We start from the raw sequence: 24,117 nt of genomic DNA on the forward strand, positions 1-24,117 counted from the left end.
GCACAATTCCAGCTTTATATTACACACTTCAGAATACATTAGTTTTAGTTGATCCCAGGAAGCAGAACCTTTAAAATATTCCCTTTAGCATCCTGAAATCTCTCAAAACGAGATAGCTAACCACGCGTAGTATGCAGCTTTGGGGCAAGGAGTGTGTCTTTTACTGTCATGATCTGTTTGACCAGCAGAAACTCTGCGCGTTGAAAATTGCTGTTTGATGAGAATGGAAGAAGGAACCCATTTTTATATAATTATCTTACTTTTTCTTTTGGATGTCTTGTGCTTAGCTCAATAAAGGAAGACCATCTGCAAAAAGAGTTGGAGTAGTTGCAGTTTGGTTTAATTAAACACCTGAAATACTTAGCCACCATCAGCAAGATCCGGCCTGAACCAACTACACAATCAACAAAGATCAGTCTTTGATCAGAACAGATTTTACATAGAAATCAAATGGAATTATACAGAACACTGTCAAATAATTATTTAAGGCAATATCTGACCTAAATACATGGTCCGTAGTGCCGACTTCACTGCGGTGAGGAGTTACACAGCCTAACGTGTAATACCTAGTCTACGATTGTGTCATTTCTGTGCTGCAAAGTGTAAGCAGCCTGTAGAGTGATAAAGAGTAAGGTATGCAATGGCTGACTCTGAAAGTCTCCATGCCATTGCTCCACGTGGTTGATTATCTGCCTTCCTGTTGCACAACTCTGGAGTTTCCAAGGGGACGGCGTGTCTCTCTCTTGGCTCTTCTTAACACGCTCCACAGTGGACCTTCCTCCTCACTGCTCTCCTCGGAGCTGGAGATCCCGGTGTCTGTTTCTGTGCCAATGGAAGGCCTTTCGTAAGGGTCTCTTTGGCATGAGACTTTCTCCTCGTGGCACTCTTGCCTGTGTGGAAACTTAAGGCTTTCATTGAAGAAGGCAGAAGCCATGCACTCGGCTGCTGTCTTATCGCAAGCACACAGTAGTTTCTCACACATGCTCCAACCAATACCTTAAAAAGAAGTTTCAGAAATAATGTTTGAAAGCAGTTACAATTAGTCAGTGTGTAATTTGCCATGGGTAGACGAGCTTTTGAAAATAACATTTTCAAATCTGCCTTAAATTTTAGTCTTCAAATTCACCTTTAATCATTTACATATAAGCCTGACACCAAGGTGCCGGGCAGCTGAAAGTCTGAATGGCTTTAAGTGAATTTGTAAACATAAAGACATGAACAGCTGACGTCTGTCTCTAATCATAAAATACCTGAATGCAATTCTCTCAGCCTGACCTGGTCCCATCGTACACGGTGGTGTGATAACCTTTATCTCAATCAGGAAAAAAGCTTGTGTTTATAGTGAAGCATTGCTAACATTCTGTAAGCCAAATTTTTCTGTCCCCATACTCAGCTGTAGCAGCTCACAGGCCTGCTGGCATTCGGGCTGTAATGCTTTGATACGCTGCCACCAGGACATAAGGAATTTCCTCTAACCCAAACTTACATTTTGGCTTATGATCAAAACACACAACTTCAGATCTTGAACTTCTTTCTGCATGACATCCAAGTTTCTTAACTTGTTCCATACAACAGTGATGAGCGAAGCAGCACCTGAAATAAACAGTAGATGTCACTGAAAGGTATTTACTCCTGCATCACAGAATACTCTTATTTTAGTATAATTATTTAGTACAATTATTTTATCTATTTATTTTCAATGCCCATTAAAACTGAGAAATTTATTTTTCATACGATGGAAAAAAATTTTCCGTAAGGAAGAAGAAAAAATAAAACAAACCTGTTCCTACCCTCCTCCTATCCTGCTTTCGGAATTTCCATCCTAATTCCTTTGGTATCATTTGCTTAACAGTGCTGTAGTTTTCGATGGGTTTTGTTTTATTTTTAAGCCATGTAATTACAACTGTAACTATGACCTAATCCTCTCTGAGAAGTGTCTTCAAGTGTTCAAGTATTGTTGGATGAAAATCTGAAAACTGCATCGTGATAGCCAGAGCCATGACTAGCCTGCCTGTGGTCTGCTTTATCATCTGTAGGCAGACTTATTTGTGTGCAAGTACAGGAAAACTGAGTCTGCTGTATCGTAAGGGCTATACTTAAACCTGATGTGGCCCCAACTATTATGAGCTTCCACACAGGGAGAGTTTTTTAGTTGTAAATGCGACACTCTTCAATGAGATTTCTTTACTTTGGTTGAGTTCTCTGCATTACTCCGGAATTACTCCTCTTCACCAGTTGCACCAAGACAGCACACAGTTGGCTGTGGCAGGTCTCTCTCGAGCCGTACTGTCTTCTGAAGGAGAGTGCGGCACAGATGTATGCCAACTCTTCCGTTCATAAATCACTTCCCAAACTGTCTGTTAGCCAAGTTTCATGGCAACCCTTATTCTCATCTCTCTTGATATGCTGTTCTTTCTGCTCTGCTTACCTCCCATTGTTCTCCTTTCTTATTTTAATTGAGTTCGTAAGTCCTGTCCAAAACATTGATACAGTAACAGAATGTGTCTTAGTGACATTAGACTATTTCGTGTTTTATGTATTTCAGTGGCTTTTTTTTTTTTTTTCAAAATGTGGCCTGACTACTGATACGCAAAAATACAAGACCCAAAAAAAGGTATACTGATCTTTGTTGGTCCATAGGCACCCCAATAATACCCATAGTTAATGACAGATTGCAGAAGAGCCCGCACCTGTCCAGTGGGTCAGTAGGGTAACCTCTTCCTTCTTGGCCACAGTAGCAACCGTAAGACTCAAATTCCTCTGGGCATCGCTCAGTTAAACAGAACAGCATTTCTCCCAGCTGGGGCAGCTCCCTCTTCACTCCTCCATTGCCTCTCTCTTGCAGAAAGGTTAATCGCTCGCACACTATAAAGCAAAAAAATGGTATTTGACACATCGTGTTTTCACTGGTTGGGGGCTCACTTGTGATGATAGAAGTATTTTCAGAGCTATCAGAGACTTTTAAAGACAACATTTTACTAGTTATAAATTATTGCTCCAGTCCACGGCTCTCAGAGTACTACAGAGCAAGACAACAGAAGTGGGGAGAAAATATTTAAAGGGTAGAGAGATCCCTATGAAAGTATAAATTACAAGTCAAATTGGATTGCAATGACAGTACTTTGCAATCCTTTGTAATCCTTCGTAGTTATTTTTTTCTTATAGAATATTCAAACCTAGCTGAGTATTCAGTAGCGTCTGTCTGGGCTGATTCAGAAAATCATAGAATCACAGAATCCGCTAGGTTGGAACGGACATTTCAGATCATCTAGTCCAACCATCAACCTAACTCTGACAAAAACCATCACTAAACCATATCTCTAAGCACTACGTCTCCCTGTCTTTTAAATACCTCCAGGGATGGGGACTCAACCACTTCCCTGGGCAGCCTGTTCCAGTAGAGTCCTAACCTCTTGTGCTTGCACAGTGGTAGCTGGGCAATGGCTATGGTGTGCTGGAGGAAACAATAACTATTTTTTCTTTTGAAGTACCTTCCACCTAGCATTAAAGGTGTACTAGGACTAAGATGTGCATGATTCTTTCATGGTATGCTTACAAAACTTGTCCCGGTAAAGCCTGGCTGCTGTTACAGAGCAATCAGTAATAATGCGGCTTTCCCCAAGAAAAGATTCTGGATTTTCACTTCAAAGAGGATTGTTTCCTGATCTCACAAAGCGGGGAAGACCACCTTGGATTATCACATTCACGCGTTTTAACTGCAATTCGACTACAGCTATGATGCCTCCCTCCCAAATGCAGGAGCGATCTGTCATAATGGTTACTGAGCTGCTGAGGTTTTGGTATCTCTGTGTCCCAACTCTAATGCCTCTGTGGCTTCACCCACTCGGGAAGAACTGATATTCTGGGAATTATCCCTAAAGTGTGAGAGAAGAGTTGTTCCATATTAGGAAAAAAAAAAGTGAAGGGGTCCTCTTTTGTGACTTTGCCATGGAAAGGACTTGAAGTTGCAGGTGGTTGGGTTGTGGGAGAGAGAGGATAGGCTGCTGTTCCCTGGGCATCCTCCTTGCTCCCGTGGGTAATCCCATCTTCCCTTCTGCAGCTCTAGACTGACTCTCCCTGCTTCTTCCAGGGACAGCCCTGGATTACTTTCCCCAGCAGGAAATTCTGGCCATGTACCTGCTTGGATGTTTGCTCATTCATGTTAATTCACCAAGAACAAAACCCAGGTCTGTGCACTGACAAGCACACTCTATAATCCCATCAAATTTTCCATTTTTATGGAAGGCTGGGTTGATTCTTCATATCTGCTCTGTTCCCATTCTGGGACTGCTTCTCTCCATTGGGAAGCCTAACAAGATGGATGGAGAGCCCAAGAGTGTGGGTTTGCAGCAGTGATGGGTCTGAAATGTCTTGGGGTCTCTGTTCCAAATCTCTGGGCAGGATTTGTAACAGAATCAGAAACGGTGAGAAAAAGGCCGACTTTGGCAAGACTTGGGAAAGAGGTCGGAGTGAGGAGCAGGGGAAGTTCCTTTTATTGCTTCTGCTGCTTGTAAAATCAAGTAGCTCAAAGACGTGATTAAATTACTGCCTAAAAGCAAAAGCAAGGGGAAACATTCACTGAGCTCATTCTAGATCTCGTACTTTATGAAAAATGTACTTATAACCTAATCATAAATAGCTTTTGTAAGCGTTAAGGATAGCACATTGGTGGGAGAGGTTAAACTGTTGGTAGCTTTGGCAGATGACTGCAGCTCCTGTTCTTATAAATACCAATACATATGTGCTTGTCTAACTGGTTTAGAGTAACTATAATCTTTGTATATAGTATAACATACACCTCCCTTTTCATATAGAGGTAGCGGAATATTTCATTAGATATAACTAGAAAAAAAACCCTTCATTTACCTTTTCCAGCAGGTTCATGGGGTCCGTTGTCAGGCAGCACCAGTTCCAGAGCTATTCCAGAGGACGCTGTGCTCTGCCCACCCCCTGCAGGGCCTGTCTCTGGGATGGCACATGCATAGATCAGACTTGCAAAGGTAGAATAAACTCTTTTTTCGGTAATGTGTCAAAAGTGCATATTCTGAACCATAGTCAATGGCCATCTTCTAACATTTAATTCAGAAATGGAAGACTGCTCATTAATGGTTAGTTAAGTTTGTCTGGTCAGGGTTTGGCAGTGAACTGCCCTTTCCAGTGCAGTCCTTGTTGTCCACCCTGTATTCTATGTAATCTGTCCGGATTTAGGAAGAAAATACTGTTATTCTACATGACTGTGAAAAATGCTGAATCCTCAGATATCTGGGAACAGGAATAGGGGAGCGCTGTAAATTAGAATAGGTGTAATTGAGTTTTTACTTGCCTTTTTCTTTTGTCCTTGCAGATGTGCCTGCAGGAATCTTCTCGGTGGGGACAATTTTGACTTGCACTGAGTTAATATCTCCTGGGAATGAGGCTGGGGAGGTGGTTATCTGTTCCACTGGGACCACAGCTTCCATAAATCCATCCTTTTCTGAATAAGCAGAAAGGGGAAAGCGGAAGAAGACATGGAGTAAAAAACAGCAAGATTTTCATTTTAGATAGCAGGTCAGAGTAATATCCTCAGGCAGAACTCATGTGAACTGATGGTCACAGAGGAAAAAAATCCAAAATGAAGACTGGAAAAGCAAAGAGTACCCACACTGGTCATTTTTTCACATTTCTTCCTTTTCAGAAAACAAGATGCTGGTTAAACAGGACCAGCGTAACTACTGATTTATTTTTTCTTGTTATTTTATATGTTGCGTACTAAGGTGAAGAGCTGTGCCAGCTGCTGAAAATCACATGGGTTACCAATTAGTCAGCCATACCAAGAGATAAAGTGCAGGTGAGATATTATTTTCTCAGTAAATTTAACAAACAAATAAATAAATAAATCCATTCACATGGGGCTACAAAAACTGATAGCCACATCAGGGAAGGTAGAAGATTATTTGACTGGTGCAGAGTTGGGCAACTGAAGGATTTGCTTCATTGTAACCACAAGCAATTATTAAGGAGAAAATAAGTTGAAGATGAATAGAAACATAATTTTAAGGAGACTTTTCAGCCTAAAACTTAAATTGATTTTTATTTTTAGATTACCTGAAGCTTTATTGTTGGCCAGGAATGTTTTGTCTAATTTGGGGATTACTTAACTTTTTTTTTTCTTTTTCAACTTTAATTTTTTATATAAGCTAACTTGTAAATGAAAATACTGCTATCAAATGGAAATCAAATGGTTTTCTAAATGTCAATATGAAGAATGTGGCATTTCACAAACAAAATACTTTGAAAATACTAGTGAACACGTGTTTCCACATTTTTAAACCCTTTCGTTTAAAATTCCTTGGCTGAACTTATTAATTGGATTAAACTCAAATTCACTAAATTTGTTCCTCCGAAGTTCGTATTTTAGTATGTATTGAAAAAAAAGCTGTCACAGGATAAGAGAATAGATTAAAAAAAAATGAAAGAACCACTAAGAACCCAAGGAAAACCATGGAAGATTGCAGAAAGGGAGCAACGGCAATCCACTTTGTTTGACAGTGGTGTGTTGAAATGAAAGCGATCCCTACTAGATGTAAAAAATAAAACTGGACTTTGGAAAATTCTTCACTTCGCTAAGAAAAGATATTAGAAGTAATCCTCCAGGAGCCATGCAGACCTCACAGCACAACACACCGATTTTCTGGTACATTCAAGTTGATGGAGGAGAACATTTAGTGATTTTGGCCAGTGCTTAGTACAGCGATGGTGTATTTCTGTATGGGGGTGGGAGACATGGTCCAGACACTATAATCAGAGGCAAAAAAATGACTACTTTCTACTCTCTGTATTCAGTGTTCCTTGACATTTTTCTGGTGCATTTTAGTCTGCCTAAAAAATCCTTTCTTCAAAAAAGGGGCCTCTGGAAACTTTCAAGTCTCCCAAGATGCCCACTTCTCGCAGTAGTTACTGGTGTGGCCGGGCTCAAAGCAATAACAACTGCAAAAGATTAAGTAGGTTTTAGACTGGGAAAGAGTTCCATGAAATTCTGTATAATAAAGGAGGAGGCAAAATCAAAATGAACCCTTCTGGCAGCAGATGCTATGAATGTAATTTAAAGGACCAACCATTATATTGGGAAAACCTTATATGAAGAGGTTTTCACAAATACTTGCATGAGGAGTGCGATGAGTGGCTGGAGGCAACAGGCAGTGAATATTCCTCAGTCTGGTTTTATTGTTTGTGTACCTGCTGTCTGACCCTCGTCTAAATTTGATTCCCCAGCAGCCCTGTTGTCACCGCTCATGGATTTTTAACTGCGATGAAGTATTTCTGTGTCAGCCAAAGGAAAAGGAAAGCTGAGAGTCACTGACCTTCTATCGAGGGGACGGAGGGAGCAGGAGCTGTACCTCTGTGGTCCCTCGTGGTAACTGTACAAAAAGCAGAGGCATCGTGGTAGTGACCTTCATCCTCCGTTTTTGCAATGCATTTCTGGAGCAACTTTTACTGAAAACATCACAAAACTTAAGCAAACATCACTATTGGCCTGTTTTATAAGGACGGTAATTAGGAGAAACAAAGTGGTTTGCTTAGGGATGTGCAAGTCAGCAGAAGAACTAGGGGTATAATCCAGAAATCCCGATTTTTGCCTGTGACACCACAGAGCTTCATTAATGAAAACCTGTTTTCACCTGGAGTCAGGAGTGACAGATTCACCAACAAAAGTGTAATCAGAGTCTTACCTCCAGCTTTGGAAGTTCCCACGGCCGTCTCACGGGCCTCAAAAGAAATCACTGTTGAAGACAAAAAATGTAAACTTAGAAAACAAGCTTCCAGCACAGTTTCTTGTGAGACATCAGGCTGCTGAGAAGAGCTTTTTTAGCAAAGCAGGACAACCTAGGCACTTCTTGTGCAGAGATTTGCCCATTTTTCTCTGCGGTGTCTCTCATCCATTGTTGTAGATAAAGTGATACTAATACAATAATCTCATTACTGCATTCAAATAATGTGCTTTACACTAACAAAGAGGCAACATACATATGACTCAAGCAGCAAATTCAATATTAAATCCATTTGACAGACAATTACAGTAAAGAGAACTATGTCTAAAATCTCAGTGTTGTGCACAGAAGGATGCCACATTCCTCATGAATGTCTCATGTTTACCTGCATTGAAAGCTATAAGCCCAAACACTTCCCTAACCTCTAATTTATTTTTCGATAGACTTTTTTCATTTATCACCAGATACGTTTTGATAAATTATAAATATATAAAGGATTTTTAAAAAAATTCTCTGCATCTTTCCGTCTGTTGTTAGGGTGCGGTGATGTGAGGAACAATGTCTTTGCCCTTGAACAAGTTTCTGAGTAGGATTTAGCTTTGGCTTAATGCGGTTCCCACAGTTGTCAATGGTGAAGCTCCTATGGGCTTAAACAGGGAGAAAGCTAGTTAAATGGTAAATGGTTCCCCAAATATTTCCTTCAAAGTCTGACTAGGTTTGTTATCTGTGATAAGTTTTCGTCTTTCTAAAATTCCTAATACAGGTTTTTATCCCTTGACAATATTTTGAGCCTTAGGATGAACTATGCCTCTAGAGAGCACAAGTAATCATTTTCTTGTGAAGTAAAAGATTGCTACAGATGTGCAAATACAGATGCACTCACTCCCTCAGGAGTTCTCAGTTTTCTATTACCAAGCATCCCAGAAGCAGCTAGAAATATATAAACCAAGCTTGGAGCTGTTGTTCGGTGAGAACTGGAAATATCTGGGGTTTTTTAACCTACCTTGATATAACAGGAAAATGATAATAAGTGAAGGAACAGCCAGTACTTACACTCGTCACAAAGCCTTTTCAGATAGGTACCCCTATGTGTGTGACGCTTTTTTAAAAATTTAAAAAAACCTCTTAAAGTCTGAAGTATTTTTTTCTGAAGAAGAAGAAGAAGAAGAGGAAGAAGAAAAATTCCATGTGGTTTTGCATTATTCCGGATTCACACTTAGAGCAATGATTTCCTTTGAGAAATACAGAAGAGCACACTACAGATTGAAACCAGGTTCTTCAGTTCTCAAAAAGTGCAACTTTCCACCTCTCCCCAGAAAATCACTCCCGAGTTTCTCTGAGTTGAGCAGTGGCTTGGTGGCCCCCATCCAGAGCACATTGCTTCTGTGCTTGGCAGATACGGGGTCTCTGTACATCACAGTGTGGCTTTGCTTGTGGTGAGGCCACATTACAAGACTGCGTCAGCTAAATCAGGCAGTGGATGGTCTAAGACTGGTTTCCATCTGTATTTCACTACTGTATGACTCGGCCTTCACTTGCCAAGTGTGCCCTCCCAGAGCCACCCAGGGCTTTGGATGACTTACTTATGTCCATGGCCTCTTGTGTCGTAGTGCACACCCACCGTGCAGGTAGGGAGAGAATAGTTTTCTCATACCGCAGCAAAGAGATTTTGCAAGCTTCCATTCCTGAATAAGATAGCTATTGATCGTAGCAGGAAAAAAATGAATATTTTCAGAAGAACCACTCGGTCTCACTGTTTAAGAACTCACCCGAGAGGCGCCGCAGTGAGAAGGACTTCAACCTGGATCTCTACATTGCAAGTAAATAAACTACCACACTCCTGGCACATTTGCAATAAACCGTGCCCAACTTTTCCTCATGCCACTGTTTGATCTTGTATTATTACGTGTCTCTTTAATGACAACAAAGATGCAATGGGCTGTGGGTCCAGGGGCTGGCACCCACCCAGCACGTCTCTACGAAATGGCTCACCTGCTGCAACCCCTGTTCCTGGGGGAAAAAAAGAAGTCTGTTCGGATGAAAATGGGTTTTGTCATAGACTGATGATTTTTAGCCCTTGGGAAACTTCCTGTAAACATCACATCAAACACATCACATGCACAAATTGAAAAATTGCACCTTCTCATTCAGTCTTGAATTTGATCACCAAAACATTCTATCTACTTTTACGTCTGTCCTTTCTGAAGGGCAGAAAGAAAGCAAACAGCTCATTCTTGTATTTGATTCTTTCAGCTTTTGGGAGCGGTAAACTGTGCTTTTTGCACAGTAAGTTGCAAACCTTCTTCCACGGATGCAGTTGCAGCCTGTGTTTTGTCTGTCCCATTATGAAGGAATTCTGCAAAAATAAAAGCATTCTTACTCCCACCAGTCACGCCTTACAATGTTTATTAGACAGGATCTTGGCATCACAGAGTCCGAGTCATCAGAATGGAACTTATTTCTAAATATTACTACCCTTGTGCTTTTTGTACAGTTATTACATGGTATAAATATAGCAAGTACAAACCTAATTATTGATAATTACGGCAACAGTATTAAAACCCTGCCTTAATATTTATTCACTGCTGATACCAAATTCTACTCAGCAACATACAGTGTAATACAAAAAATAAAATCCCTCAGTCTCTATCATAAAGAGTTTCAACCTAAGCAAGAGAAACTGGTTAGCAATCAGCATTCTTTAAATTCCCGTTTCAGCAGGTAGTTAAACACGTGGTCTACAGCGAAGGTATGAAGATAAGAATTAAACATTTAAACAGAAAAGTTAAACATTTAAATCCAGGCGCTTGGCTAGGAACCTTGCTGAAGCAGGGCCTTAAACGTGCATGCAAATTATAAAGGATCCATCTGAAAATATTTTTAAGTTGCTTTTCGTGTGTTTCTTCTTATATTATTTCTAAATGAACTTCAGGCTACTCTTCCAAATTCCTTCTCAGAAAAATGAGTCTTTTGGCTGGAAGTTTCCTGTGCACCTGTGTAAAAGCTGGTCACAAAAACTGGGCTTTGGTTTAATAGCCTTTTTTCTCTTACTTTCATGTTTTGAGATCTTGCTAAAACTTGTCTTTGCTTCTCAGAAAGGAATTAATAGCTTCCAAAATGCCCATGTTATTTTTCTGCATATAAATTTATCTTGATTTAATATACTCCTACCAAAGAATTACAGAGCCAAGGACATACCCTCCGTGTGAAGTGTTGTCATTGCTCTCTGGCTGGTGGTTTCTGAAAAGGAGAAAGCTCTCTCACAGACTGAAGTGTGAGAAGGGGGTTTGTCACTGTTTAATCTGAATAGTACAACAATCAGGAGTTCATTGAATTTATTCCTATTAAAGGAAAGGTTTAGGCAAGTATATAACCATTTCATTCACATTTTTCCCTGTAATGAAGAATCTACCAAAATCCTTTTCCTAGAAATTTTTCAGATAAGATTTTTTTTTTTTTTCCCCCCACAGCCTGAACTGGACAGAACAGCTGCACAGAAAGATAATAACGTGAGTAAAAACTAAATAAAAATGTTTCATTCAAAGGATTTTTTTTTCCCCATTAAGAAATATAATCAGGAGCCTAAAATTAGTGGAGGTATTCAGTGAGCTGAAATTGAATCGATCTTTATCAGCAGTGGTAAAACCAGCATGATTTTCCTGTTAGCACCTAACAATTTCCCCTTTGTTTGTAATGTGTTGGAACGGCCATACTTTATATTAGAGCCATCTGATCCCAGTGAAAGATTACAGGCTTACACGAAACAATTTTCTGGCTTTGATGCAAACTTTCCTGTGGCATTTTCTTCTCCCTTGACCTGTTCACAAGGGGACGCCCACATCCAGAGCATGATAGAGATGTCTGTATCTGTCCTTAGCACTGCGGGGTGTGAACACGGGCCAAAGGATTAGAAAAACTAGCATTGCATTTTCACATCTGTCTCAGCTTGGGAGTTCAAAGGTCCTTCCCCTGCCGTGCTCTGATTGCAATCCATATGAATTAAGTGTTTAACCCAGCCCTGTTCCCACAGGACAGGAATTCAGCCTTACAAGGCTGTAATTCCAGCTACAGAGCCCGGATCAGTGTGTGACAATGAAGATTGATATCCCCTTCATCTTCAGAGAGGACTTTTCCTTCCAAGATGGAAGCCAAGTAACAGAGCAGAGTGGGTCTATTTTTGCCTTTCCAGCTAGATTTTTTTTGCATGATTTAAGGGGAGATTTGAGCTAGCAATATTTTCAGTTTGGCATTCCTGCTAGTGACCTCAGTGGGTCACTAATCACCCCAAATATCGTCCGTTCATTCATGTTGGCAAAAGCCTCACAGGGCTGGCAGGAGCCTCCTGAAAAAAAATAATAAGAATTCTTCATATCTAACTGTAATTTCACTGTTGCAGTTTTGTCTTTTACCTCTTGTCCTGTCCCCGTGTACCTCCAGGAAGAATCTGGCTCCATCTTTACACACCCCACTGAGTATCGAGGACAGCAAAAAGATCTCCCCTGAGCCTCCTCCTCTTTCATCATATGCTCCAGCCCCCTCACCAGCTCAGTGACCTCCCCTGGACTTGCTCCAGGATGGCAATTAGTCCACCTTCTTCTTCTCTCTTGGTATTCACTTGAGTAGCAGCAAACAGAAAGGACACATGAAAGGGAGAATGGACAGACTGCCAGATTTAGTGCAGGAAAGCCCCCAGCTACTGCTTCATTCTCGTTGGGTCAAATTTGATGCCAGCAGAAAAACCGGCAAGAGGCAGCAGTCGATCGGATCCTTATTATTACCTGTAACCGGAGATGGACAGAAAGAGACATCCAGCCCGTTCAAGGAGGAGTTAATATGTGTGTTCACAAAGCACTCAATGGCATCTTTGTCGCAGTTGCAGAGGAACTGCTCACAGGGACCCCCAGACTCTGGAAGTAAAATAAAAATCCAAACAAGGTACTACTGAAATATCTGTTCTGCCTCCTGCTTTTTCCTCCCCGTAAGGTTTGTGTCTATATTCATTAGTGCAAACCTATTCAGACTGTGCTTCCTCACGTTAAATGCAGTCAAGTTTCATAGTCCTCGGTTTGTTTTCAAACAAACCTCAATGGTTTGTTTTCAAAACGCCACCCAAGGTAGCCTGGCACGGCTGGCCATAGACTTCTTGCCTGTGCCAGGTCGTTCTGCGGAGCAGCGAGGACTATGAGCAGTGCTTGGCTGCCTCTAGTTTTTCCATGGAAAACTTACCCCAGCTGATACAGAGCTTGACGTTTCACAGACGTCATTAAAATATTCCTCTTAAACTTAAGAAGTCATAGACCACAAGCCAAGCCTTTCATATAAGATGTGTTTTGCTCCTTATAAAGGTTATGAAACAGTTTCCCAGGAAATACTATTTTCCCACTTCAAAACCTTCTACCTTTCAGGGTTTCAAGAAAAAAGAAAAAAAAAAAACAAAATATTGACCTTTTGGAGCTGTCACACTTATGTTTCACAATTTCGATGGGGAATATTCTTTTTTTTTCTTCCCCCCTCCTTTTTTTTTTTTTTTTAAGTTTGAACAAAATGTTTTCTGATCATTAAGTATGAAAAGATCTAGAAAAGCACTATTCATGTTTAAATGTGTTTGGACCTTTTTAGGTTGGCAAAAATTGATTTAATTTGAAACAAAAAAAAAGGAAATTGGATCAGATTGTTGCTTAAACAAGCTGTAAGGGTATTGGTTTGGGGATTCTGTTCCTCCTTGCTGGTATCCTCGAGCCATGTTCTAGCATATAGTCTTTTCTGAGAGTCAATACTTGCTGAAAAATTATATTAAAATTGATTAGGCATTAATGTCCCCCACCCCACACTTGCCAGGACTGTATTAGTATTGCATGGAGCAATGTATCTGAGGAGTATATATATGATCTTGTGAATGAAGAATGTGATTCCTCAAAGTATATAGAAATCAGGCCTTGAATTTTCAGAAGAGAGCTGTTTTTCAGGTCTTTCTCCAACAAACACTGCATTTCCAATGTGTGGAGATATCTCAAGCAATGCTTAGTGGTCCTGCAAAGTCAGGGAAACCTCAGCAAGAGGCTGCCTGCTAGAGGAGCCCTGACCAGATTCTGGTTACTGGACTTCAAATTTCCTGCCTAGCTGGGCTTTCACGCTTCTGTGTATTCCTATTTCCATTCACCCCCGAGCAGAACACTTCAGGCCTTAAAAATCCACACGTGGAAGCAGCTTCTGCCTAATTTATATATGACTTTTTGGCAGATAGACCAGAACAAATGTCTCGGTCATGGTGAGGCTCCAGTGTTGTGCTTGTGACAGGTTCATCTTACCACAGGTCAGGTTTTCAGTAGAGCAGCTGACATCTGTAGAAACCTTTGTTGGGTCCCATGTGCATTCCATCTCCATTGCTTCCTCATAGCATTTGCGGTGCTGGAAACAGCATCTTAAAGAATGAAACAACACAGAGTTCACACAATTTAGTTTCAGCTCAAGATCAGGCTGCAGTGCTTTCATGTTGCTCTTACACAAGAGCACAAAAGATGCCAAAAGACAAAAAGGGGTCCTTAGTGTGGTCCCTAGACACAAGAAAGACTGAATACTGTTTTTTCCTGAGTCAGTCTGGTGGGATAAGTACAGCTGGATGCAAAACTCCACGGTGGGAGCAGGTCTGCATGCTGTGGGAGACCACACTTCTATTTCTGCTCTGAGCTCTTACAAAGACTCTACAGGCAGTTTAAACGAGAAATCCACTATCAGTGCCCAAATATCCACCCACAGAACTGTCAGCTCACTGCCAAACAGTGTCCCAGGGCTCGGCTCTAGATGTCTTGGATCCGGTCCTGACACAGCCTTTCTCACTGCAAATTTCGAAAACTACACTGAACCTGGCACTTACGGAGGGTTAATGTCTCTGCAACGCCTTGTGAATCCCCATGTCTCGTTGAGAGTATATAAATATGTGCAGTGTTATCCTTTGTTTCTTGTGCTTTCTCTTCTGTGCGACAATCAGGATTGAAATGCACCATGTAGCCATAGGAAAGGGCCGCTAAATATTTTTTTTCTCTCTGTAGTAAAGCAGCTTTCTTCTTCCACCACACAATAAAGGCAGTTAGAAGCCTCACTTCTCTTCCCCCATGGACTTTGGAGGTAGACAAAGCTCCCAATTTGGAGATGACAATTAGCTGCTCTGTGAAACGGGAAAAGTTGGGTTTATGGGCACAAACATTTTCCAATGCCTTGAAAATCTGCATGAATTGTTCAGCCCTGTTTTATGAAACAGAAATGGCAGTGATAAGATCCGAGGTTTGCAAAACTAGTTTCTAAGAAATAAAGTTAGTGAAAAAACTACAGCAGTGTGGGAACTGTGTCTGAGAGACACGTAGCAGCCACCTGTTTGGAGGCTCTCTTGAACCAAGGGCATCTCGGTGTCAGTGGCAAAACAATCCGTCTCCGTTTGCTGCAAACTGCAGTGGGGTTGCCATGCTGCTAAGGAAACCTCACGGCAGGACTGCTCACCAATTTGTAAACACAAAGTGACTCTGTAGACGTTTCTCAGGACAAAACTGCTGATAGATCGTTCTGCTGTTTCTGTATTTACACTGCTCTGCATTAAAATGAAGCTGAGTGAAGCGAAAGCCCAGGTGCTCAGCTCTTCAGGTATCAATCCATTGAACCGACTTGAGCTCTCGTTTCAGCATGTTATCACAATTGTTCAGAAAGCCTTTCATAAGAAGTCTCATGGCTTCTTTCCAGTAGCAGGGTTAGATCTTCATTTTCCCAACCATCCCATACTGGAAAGTGGATGGATTAATTTCCATCTCGCTATAGGCATTGGCCCTTTCTGAACCATTGCTGTCTTCATTCAGGGAATTAACACCTTACACTACATTTTGGAAAAAATGTTTTTCTATTTAGATATGGGTGGATCTTGATTCTCCTTGAATTTCTTTTCACACCTCCTGAGGGCATAAGTGAACAACCATTTGATTGTCCTGGCCTGAGATTACATTTTTTCTCACTAGCCCGCTCAGGGTCTGGGGCGGTACCTCTCCAAAGCACAGGGTGGGGTTTGGATGGTTTTGTTCCTGGTGCATGGTACTGGGAAGAGCCCTTAAGCTACAATTTTTCTTCTCTGTGCTGGGATGCTCCAGCATCTTACAACCTCTGCATGCACACAGGCATTCAGGGCAAGATCTACTCAACCTCCTAACTGACACGTGAAGTCATATTTAGCTGTGACCTTATTCTGTTGATGATTAAATTCCCCTCAGATGCCAACATTGCCATTATACTCCACTGTGAGCTTACATTGCTGGAATATTACGCAGCTCCCAATACCAAAAGTTTGGTAAATTTGTAAGCCCCCTAAGTTGCTCAGAATAATGCCCTCATGCTCACCTTATTAACAGGCCCTCCAGGTGTTGGCACTGATTTAAGTGTAAGACAGAATTCTCCAGTACAAGAAATGAACGAGGTTTTGTTGACAAAGATCTGATCTGAATTTAGAGACCTCTGGGTAAGGTAAGTCAAGGAGACGGGTATGGTGTTTACTTATTCTGTTGAGCCAGTGGCCACTCTTTGCAACCAGTTTAAACCAGCTGTGCCACCAGAGTTGCACAGGTGTGGGGGATTTTGCTTTGATCTGTAGGGTGGGAGTATTTCTTCACATCGAAGTGTGGGGAAATAAAGAGAGACTCCAAGCTACGAGAAAAAAGAAGCAAGTGGGTCATCACGTGCTGTAGATTATGACCACCTCAACTTCATCCGTTTCCAAGCCATGCTGTAAGGCAACTGGTATGGGGTGTTGGCCCAGCAAAAAGATAATGCTCACCAGCTTACAGGACAGGGCTGATAAACCAGAGTTGAAGTTATCTTTTGTAGGTCATAGCAGATATTCAGGTTGCAAGTGAGTGATGACTAGATTAAACAGAGCTGGATGGTGTGGGACTGACTTACCTTTTGAATAAATCTTCTATTTTTTTACTACTGTCCTTAAATCATTTAGGCAAGTGTTATGCTTTGGGTCATCAGAGAAGGAGGGCACTGACAGCCAGTCAGGGCAGAAGAGGACATCTCATGGGTAAGACTTACTCATCAGCTTCATCCACGGGGAGCCCTTCCATCTCAAACCGACAAGTGCAACCATAGTCTTCAAAATCCCTGGGACAAAAACCAGTAACGCACTTCATTTTGTTCACAAAGTTGAGCAGGGCAGGGAAGTTAGTGAAGATGGACTGTAACCAGGTGAAGTGAGAGCCCAGGCAGTCTGGAAAGAAAACAGCCATAGAATGTACGGTAAATGGAGGTGAGCCAGGCATGGGTCACACATGGGGTGACGTTTGCGTGAACGCAGAGCCTAAACGTGGCAGTAAGACAGGGACATTGAGCAATGCTTGACACTCAGCAGTATTTAGTATTATAGTAGTCTTTGGGGAAATCTACAGCCTCAAAAATCCTGGTTCCTTTTCACTGTATATAAAGGCAAACTCCATGGGATTTCTATTCAGTGCTCAAGTACAACTGGAACACATACTTACCAAAAAATAATGCAACACTTTCCACATTTTGAAAGACTCCATTGAAGAATGTGGCATTGTCTAAATGAAAAAAAATAAACAAACCACACTTCTTTTTAAAAAAGTAAATGACAAGAACTATCCCCAGACCGCCCAGGTCTTGCTTTATTTTTGAGATAAGAGTTACTAGTTATTTGCTAACCGCACGCTTCCCTGAAATGCTTCTGAAGTACGAGTGATTCCCCACTGCCACACAGTGCTGTAGAAAGTAAAGCTTAAACCATTCTTACTCAAGATTCTTTCAGGTGTGTCAAGAAGCTCTGGCAGGAATGCTGGCGGCTCCAATTCTTGGCCACCTACCTCAGCAAACAAATTTGAGAAGAAAAAGATTTAAAAATAAAATAAAAAAAAAACCTCAACAAACTAACAATATATACTTCACGATGACACATATGCTGCAGGCATTTTGAATACCTTCCCACACTAGCAAGCTTATTTATCAAAGCCACGAAACACTTGCTTAGCTTCATCCTTACCCAAGAAAACCCAGAAGCGTTACATTGACTTCAGCTTAAAAAAATCAGTCCTCTGTTAAACTGAGGTATTGCTAGTGAGGATGTGCTAACCCTTGTATTCCTGTGCTCTTCTGAACAGTAACAGTTACGGGGATAAATCAGTAGAATTGTATAAAATTGTTTTGGTTGCCCAGCTGCTTTCATTGTCCCAAATGTTTCTGTTCTGTAACCCTGTGCTCTTCACTTATCTGAAGTCAAGAGCTTTGGTTTCTCTGAGTCCTTATTGCCTATTGCCTCTCTTCCTATCACTATTTCTTTCTAAGGTTAATTATCTCTTTTTCCTTTTGAAGATGCTGTGGTATATTTTCCACAGTTTTATTTTTTTCTGTTTCCCTTGTCCTGAATTAGAGTGAAATCTAATACTTCTCGCCCTTCCCATTTTTTTTCCCTTGTTCTTATCTTCTGCGTGATTTCAGGAGAATGTGTTACTTTGGATTTATTTAAACATTAAGGTTTGGGTAGGTTTTGGTGGGTTTGTTTTGGTTTTCGTTTTTTTGGGGTTGGGTTTTTTGTTGGTTTTGGTTTGGGTTTGGTTTTTTGTTGTTTTCTGTTTCTTTGTTTGTTTGTTTAGATAATAAGCCAAGGGTATTTATTGGCTCAAGTATCTGAAAACCGAAGAAAAAAGGAATGTTAAATTCATGGCATAGCTTATGTCTCAGAATAACTGGCATTAGGAAAGCTGCCCATGGAGCGAACAAGATGTTCATGGTAAGAGTCATGCCTCCAGCAATTCATTTCTCAGGTTTAGTGGCAGAATATGGATATGGGATTGAGGGAGGTAGGAAGAGGTGCTTCCTCTTACGTTATTCTTTTCCTGAAAGTCATGGTCACAATGAAAAGCTTTTGGAAGTCACAATGAAAAGCTTTTTGGAAGTGCGCTTCTGTAGGACCTCTGCAGGGCTGGGAGGAACAGACTGCCTTCCACAATCCAGAAAAGGTCTCCTGGTAAAGGCTGGCCTATTCACAGAACTGGAACAAGTCTCTTGAAAGCTTGATGACCATGAGAAATTCCAATTCAAGAGAAATAATGGTATGCCTTGCAAAATAAATAGCGTTGAATGCTATATATTTTTACACATGCTTGTTAAAGAAAAATTGTCCCTTATTTTGTGGCTCAAAGCCCATATTTCCTCAGCAATGACAAACATCCTTCCCCCAAGCCATGTTCTGTCAAGTGCATCTAGAGCCAGGTCTGACACTCTGAACACCACCATGGCTCCAACTCAGTGTCTACTGATGAACAGCCACTGATCATTCAGTCCTTTCAGCAAAATTTTGGAAAACATGAAAATCCCATTGAGCTGAGATGAGACAGAGGAGAGAATTGGTAAAGCCACGTTACAGAACTGCTGGAAGTTGTGATTGCTCCAGGCTCCTTCACTCGCACTTCGTTCTTCTCAGCAAACTGAATTTGCACATGCCCAATTAACACATTAATGCTTGAAGCTCCCCTGGAGAAAAATCTCTACCACTGGGTCAGCAGCTTGGTGAACCTTTGGCCCTTCTAATCCTTTCATTACGAAGAACGGTATTTCTAATTGCCACTAAGTCAGGATCAATGAACCACTGTTTGCTAACAAGATTGCTCAATTTTGTTTAAATCAGTGGGGGGAAGGACAAAGAGAAAATACTTTCTGGATGAATTATTCTCTTTTCTTCTTTTGCTATCACATCTTTTGGGGCTATTGGTTCTACATCATTCCCTGGGTAGCCAGTGAAAGATCGCACTACAAAAAAATCAATCCCTTAAGCCTCAGAAGACCCTGGGAAGGTCAACATCTCTCGCCTTTCTCAAAAACCTGCTAAATGACTTGGCACGTGTCCAGAGGGGACTTGTATAATACGTCAACTCTTGGGTTTTCCACAGATTTTCTTTCAAGATTCAGATACATGTAAAAATGTTTCTGGACTGTGCCTGTGGTGGTGTTACTCTGACAAAGATTTTCTGAAGTGTTATCTTAAAAAAGCCTATCCAAAAAAATATCGGTGCACCTCCAGCTGTTTTTTGCAATCGTGGCAAGTTAAAATGTCATCATATATGGTGTGGATGAAGTCGCTATAATTCTCAAGGAGCAGAAACCTTGATTGTGCTGGGAAACGTCAGGGTGCCACAAACCCACCCCATTTGATTTATTCAAGGTAGAACGCATTAGCTCCTCACAAAGATGCTAGCTCTTGACCAGTCTCAAAGCAGAGATCAGCAGAATAAATCCCACATAAATATACATCAATAATACTCTCCACACCTAAAAATGGTAACATTTTCAATCTTTGTGCCCAGCTTGTGCTTAGCTGGGGGAAAAGAATCCAAAAACTGTGGCACAGCCTTTTGAGGTTTGGGAGGAAATCTCTTTGAAAGGTTATGTCAAAAAAAGTTCTGAGTGTCCAGATATTTCTGAGTGCACTAGGTATTATCAGTATGTATAGTCCCTTTTACGTCTGTGGACTAAATATAGACTAAATACCCCTTTATTTTTTATGAATAAACTATGTAGGCATTTTGGCATTCTCTGTCACTGCAATGGGAAATGCTAATATTCTTACTGTTGTCTATTCGTATAGTAGGAGTCTTAAGGTTCAGCTTTGTCAATATATTTTAGCCCATGTGTTTTGTGTTAGACCTGTTTCTTTACTGACTTCTAATGAACTCAGCCCCTAAGAAGAGAGGCAACTGGTGAAGTTGAAGGACGTCAGTGCAGAGTTTTGTCTATGCGAAGGTGCTGAGCTTTCTTTTCCCTTTCGAAAGAACCCCACAGAGTGACCAGAAATGGTGTTAGACCTTCTAAGAGTCCTTCTCTTCACCTGCACACCACTACATTTAATGACGTTCCTACAAAGTGCAGGGACTGCAGAAATGTAAAATGTTTGCCCATCCCTCTCACTGGGAAGTTCATTCACCAATAACAGTAAAATCTAAAATGTTATATGAAGACAAAAATATTATTCGTACTAAAATTTGAAAGAGGAGCTTTAGATGAACTTGAGTTATATGTCAGGATGCACTGAATGGCTTGGAGAATTTAGACAGTACACATGTATTGAATGATTATATGTAATTTGTAAATATTTTGGAGTCTAAAGCACTTAAATAATGACCAAATGCTAGCAGAGGGGAAGTTACAATTTTTTTGGTTCTATTTTTAATCCCACTAAATATTTCTTGCTTTACTACAAGTCCTGAAAAATATATGTTTTCCAAGTACTCCATAGATAAACTAATTCAAGTGCATTTAGATGCTGAACAACTAGGTTTGAGGGGACAGAAGGCGTGCTGCTACAGGATTGCTTCTAAATGCATGTACTTTAAATAGTATTTAGGCATAAATATCAATCATAAAAATACATTGCCACTTACCACTGTACAACACCATTGACATAGACACCAGCAGAATTACAATCATTTTTTGTTTAATCCAAAGACAAGAAAAAGTCACGCAGCAGACTGGTGTGCCTGGTGAGTTAAGTAAAATATTAGGCAGAATGTTAACTCTTGAATCTGGGAGTGGGAAGACATCGGCTTAGAAAAGCATTCTTTTGTAACCTGGCCCTATTTCTGCTTGATGTAATTCAGTTTTCACACTTATCATAGTAAAAGTACATATTACAGCAATGATGAGCCTTATGTATCCTTCAGATTTTTACCAATGTCCTCTATAAACCTGACTAAAAATTGTTTATTTTAGTATCGCTTTAGGTGAGTCAAGAGGCGCTGCCAACGTTCCCTGTCCCATAGACAGGGAAAGTCCATTTAGCAATAAAATTGTGTACTTGAAGTTTCTTTTGTTTTGCGATGTTTTCACATCTTGATGTTTTCACATCTTACTTACAGGATGTTTAAACAATTCTTCACATCATGTTTAAATTCAGTTATTGTGAAACAGTGTGTAAATGAAGAGACATTCTGAGATTATGTCTATTGAACCCAGTTAATCTGCAATCCATTATATTAGTTTGCTTCACATCACAAAAATATTTCCTATTTTGTAGTCAAACATTTACTATCTGTGTTGAGATGATCTAATGTATCATATATTTTCTAATGATAAACCCTATGTTGTCTGAAGATCTTCAAGTTCTGGGTGTGTTTGTCCTTACAGAAATGTGCATAAAGAATTCTTCTGAAGCTAAAAGCCTTGCACTAGTATTCATTAAATGACAGATAATAGATTGGTTTTGAACTACACTCAGTTTACCCTAAATTTAGAATTATTTTCTAAGTAAATCAGGCACTGAGTTTTTTTACAGCCAAATAAATGAGCATTCATTTATCAGTTTTCAAATATGTATGTACTGTTATCTGCTACCCTAAGGTCAAATATTGCATTCATTTCTATTAAAAAATCTCTTAATGTTTCATCAGGAAGTGAGTTTATAAATCTAAATAGCTCTAAATATTTCTAATCTAATCTACTACCCCAAATCTCTTACCTACACTTTATTCTACAATTCCACAGTCACAGATAGTTTATTCTACATTGTTTCCTTCCTGATTCCTGTATTATAGAGTACATCTAGAAAGGCTTACCTTGAGGGATGTTATTCGAAAGCAGTTGGATGGAGGACAAATGGATTTCAACAAAGTCAGTACTAAATTATTTATACCCACTTGGATAAATACCTCACCCATGTGATCACTTCCTTTATCAAACCCACTTCAACATTTATTAATTAATTCTTCCATGAGATTCCTGAGGGTCATTATGCCTACAGTGTATCTCAGTAATATAGCTCCAGCCATGTAAAGGATCTATACCGAGAATTCTGTTCTGCAGGTGCATTCACAGTATAGTAACTTTCCCTAATACTCTTGGCTGTAATTAAATAACAATCATCTCATTGTTATTTATCACTCACAAAATCTCTGGGGCATGTGAATATGGCTTTAATAGCTTAGCAAGGGGTAGTGTTCAGTGACGAAAGATGACTGAAAATTTATACATCTTTAAACGCTGGCATTCCTCAGGGTTGAGAAGCCCGCTCTCGTCTGTCCACGGTGGCTCTGATCCAAAGCTGAGTGAAATCCAGGGGAAGGTTGAGTCCATGAACTTTGGGAAGGGTTCTCCTCATGGGAGGGGAGGAGACCTTTGGGAAGGTGTGCTTTTTGCCAGTGTTCAGACGCATCTACCCTTCAAAGATGCCATTGACAAAGGCAAACTCTCCACTGAATTTTATCACGGAGAAGTGAGAAGTCTGACAAATTGGGAACTGTAAAAATACTTATGTGAACAACAGGCTTGGCTCCTCCAGGGCCCTGTGAACTATATTGTCTTCAGAAAGGCCTTTGACACAGTGTCCCATAAGATCCTCATGGAGAAGTTGTTGATATATGGAATAGATGAGCCCAGTGAGGTGGGTTGAAAACTATCTGAATGGCAGGGCCCAGAGGGTGGTGGTCAGCAGCGCAAAGTCCAGTTGGAGGCCAGTGTGTGGTGGTGTATGCCAGCAATCTATACTGGGTCCAGTCTTACTTACATCTTCATTAATGATCTGGATGCTTGGACGGTGTGCCGTCAGCAAGTTTGCAGATAGCACCGAACTGGGAGGAGCGGCTGGTACACCAGAGGGTCATGCTGCCATCCAGAGGGACGTTGATGGGCTGGAGAAATGGGCCAACAGGAACTTCATGAAGTTCAACAAAGTGCAGAGTCCTGCACCTGGGGAGGCACAGCCCCATGCACCACAACAGGCTGGGGGCCACCCAGCTGGAAAGCAGCCTGGCAGAAAAGGACTTGGGTCCTGGTGGGCACCAAGTTGAACTTGAGTAAGCAGGGTGCCCTTGCAGCAAAGAAGGCTAAGGATATCCTCGGCTGCATTAAGCAAAATATTACCAGCAGATCGAGGGAGCGGATCCTTCCCCTCTAGTCAGCACTGATGAGGCCACACCTGGAGCACTGCATCCAGTTTTGGGCTCCTCGATATGAGACAGACACAGACAAACTTCAGACAGTCCAAAGGGCCACAAAAATGATTAAAAGACTGGAGCATCTCTCATATGAGGAGGCCCTGAGAAAACAGAGACTCTTCAACCTAGAGAAGGCTCGGGGGCGTCTCATCAATGCCTCTAAATACCTGAAGGGAGGGTGCAAAGAGGGCAGAGCCAGGCTCTTTTCAGTGGTGCTCAATGACAGGACCAGAGGTAGTGGGTACAAACTGAAACACAGGAGGTTCCCTTTGAACATCTGGAAACACTTCTTTTACTGTAAGGGAGATCAAGCACTGGCACAGGTTACCCAGAGAGGTTCTGAGTCTCCCTCCTGCTCTCCTCCTTTGGAGATATTCCAAAGCCATCTGGACATGGTC

At 41.0% G+C, this 24,117-nt stretch overlaps 1 protein-coding gene across 1 annotated transcript; it reads right to left on the reverse strand.

The window, feature by feature from the left end:
- Positions 1–685: 685 nt before the first annotated feature.
- Positions 686–23,297, reverse strand: OC90 (otoconin 90). The gene is made up of 17 exons (XM_074573561.1): positions 23,290–23,297; positions 22,441–22,469; positions 21,173–21,268; positions 17,533–17,598; positions 17,264–17,323; positions 16,818–16,992; positions 14,057–14,169; positions 12,527–12,655; positions 10,947–10,988; positions 10,048–10,104; positions 7,710–7,760; positions 7,341–7,397; positions 5,324–5,473; positions 4,867–4,965; positions 2,691–2,865; positions 1,487–1,593; positions 686–996 (listed from the first exon to the last, which is right to left on the reverse strand). Exons 1-17 carry the CDS (start codon positions 23,295–23,297, stop codon positions 686–688), a joined length of 1,725 nt encoding a protein of 574 aa, XP_074429662.1.
- Positions 23,298–24,117: the final 820 nt, after the last annotated feature.

The sequence above is a fragment of the Larus michahellis genome, chromosome 2 (genome assembly GCF_964199755.1).
Source record: "Larus michahellis chromosome 2, bLarMic1.1, whole genome shotgun sequence".
Taxonomy (NCBI): Eukaryota; Metazoa; Chordata; class Aves; order Charadriiformes; family Laridae; genus Larus; species Larus michahellis.

What these genes read in the sequence shown, in the direction of transcription:
- OC90 (XM_074573561.1), bottom strand. An exon ending in GGGAACTTCCAAAGCTGGAG is followed by an intron (nt 7,398 to 7,709) that starts GTAAGACTCTGA and finishes CTTTTTGTACAG; the next exon opens with TTACCACGAGGGACCACAGA. An exon ending in TTTTGATCATAAGCCAAAAT is followed by an intron (nt 997 to 1,486) that starts GTAAGTTTGGGT and finishes CTTCTTTTTAAG; the next exon opens with GTATTGGTTGGAGCATGTGT.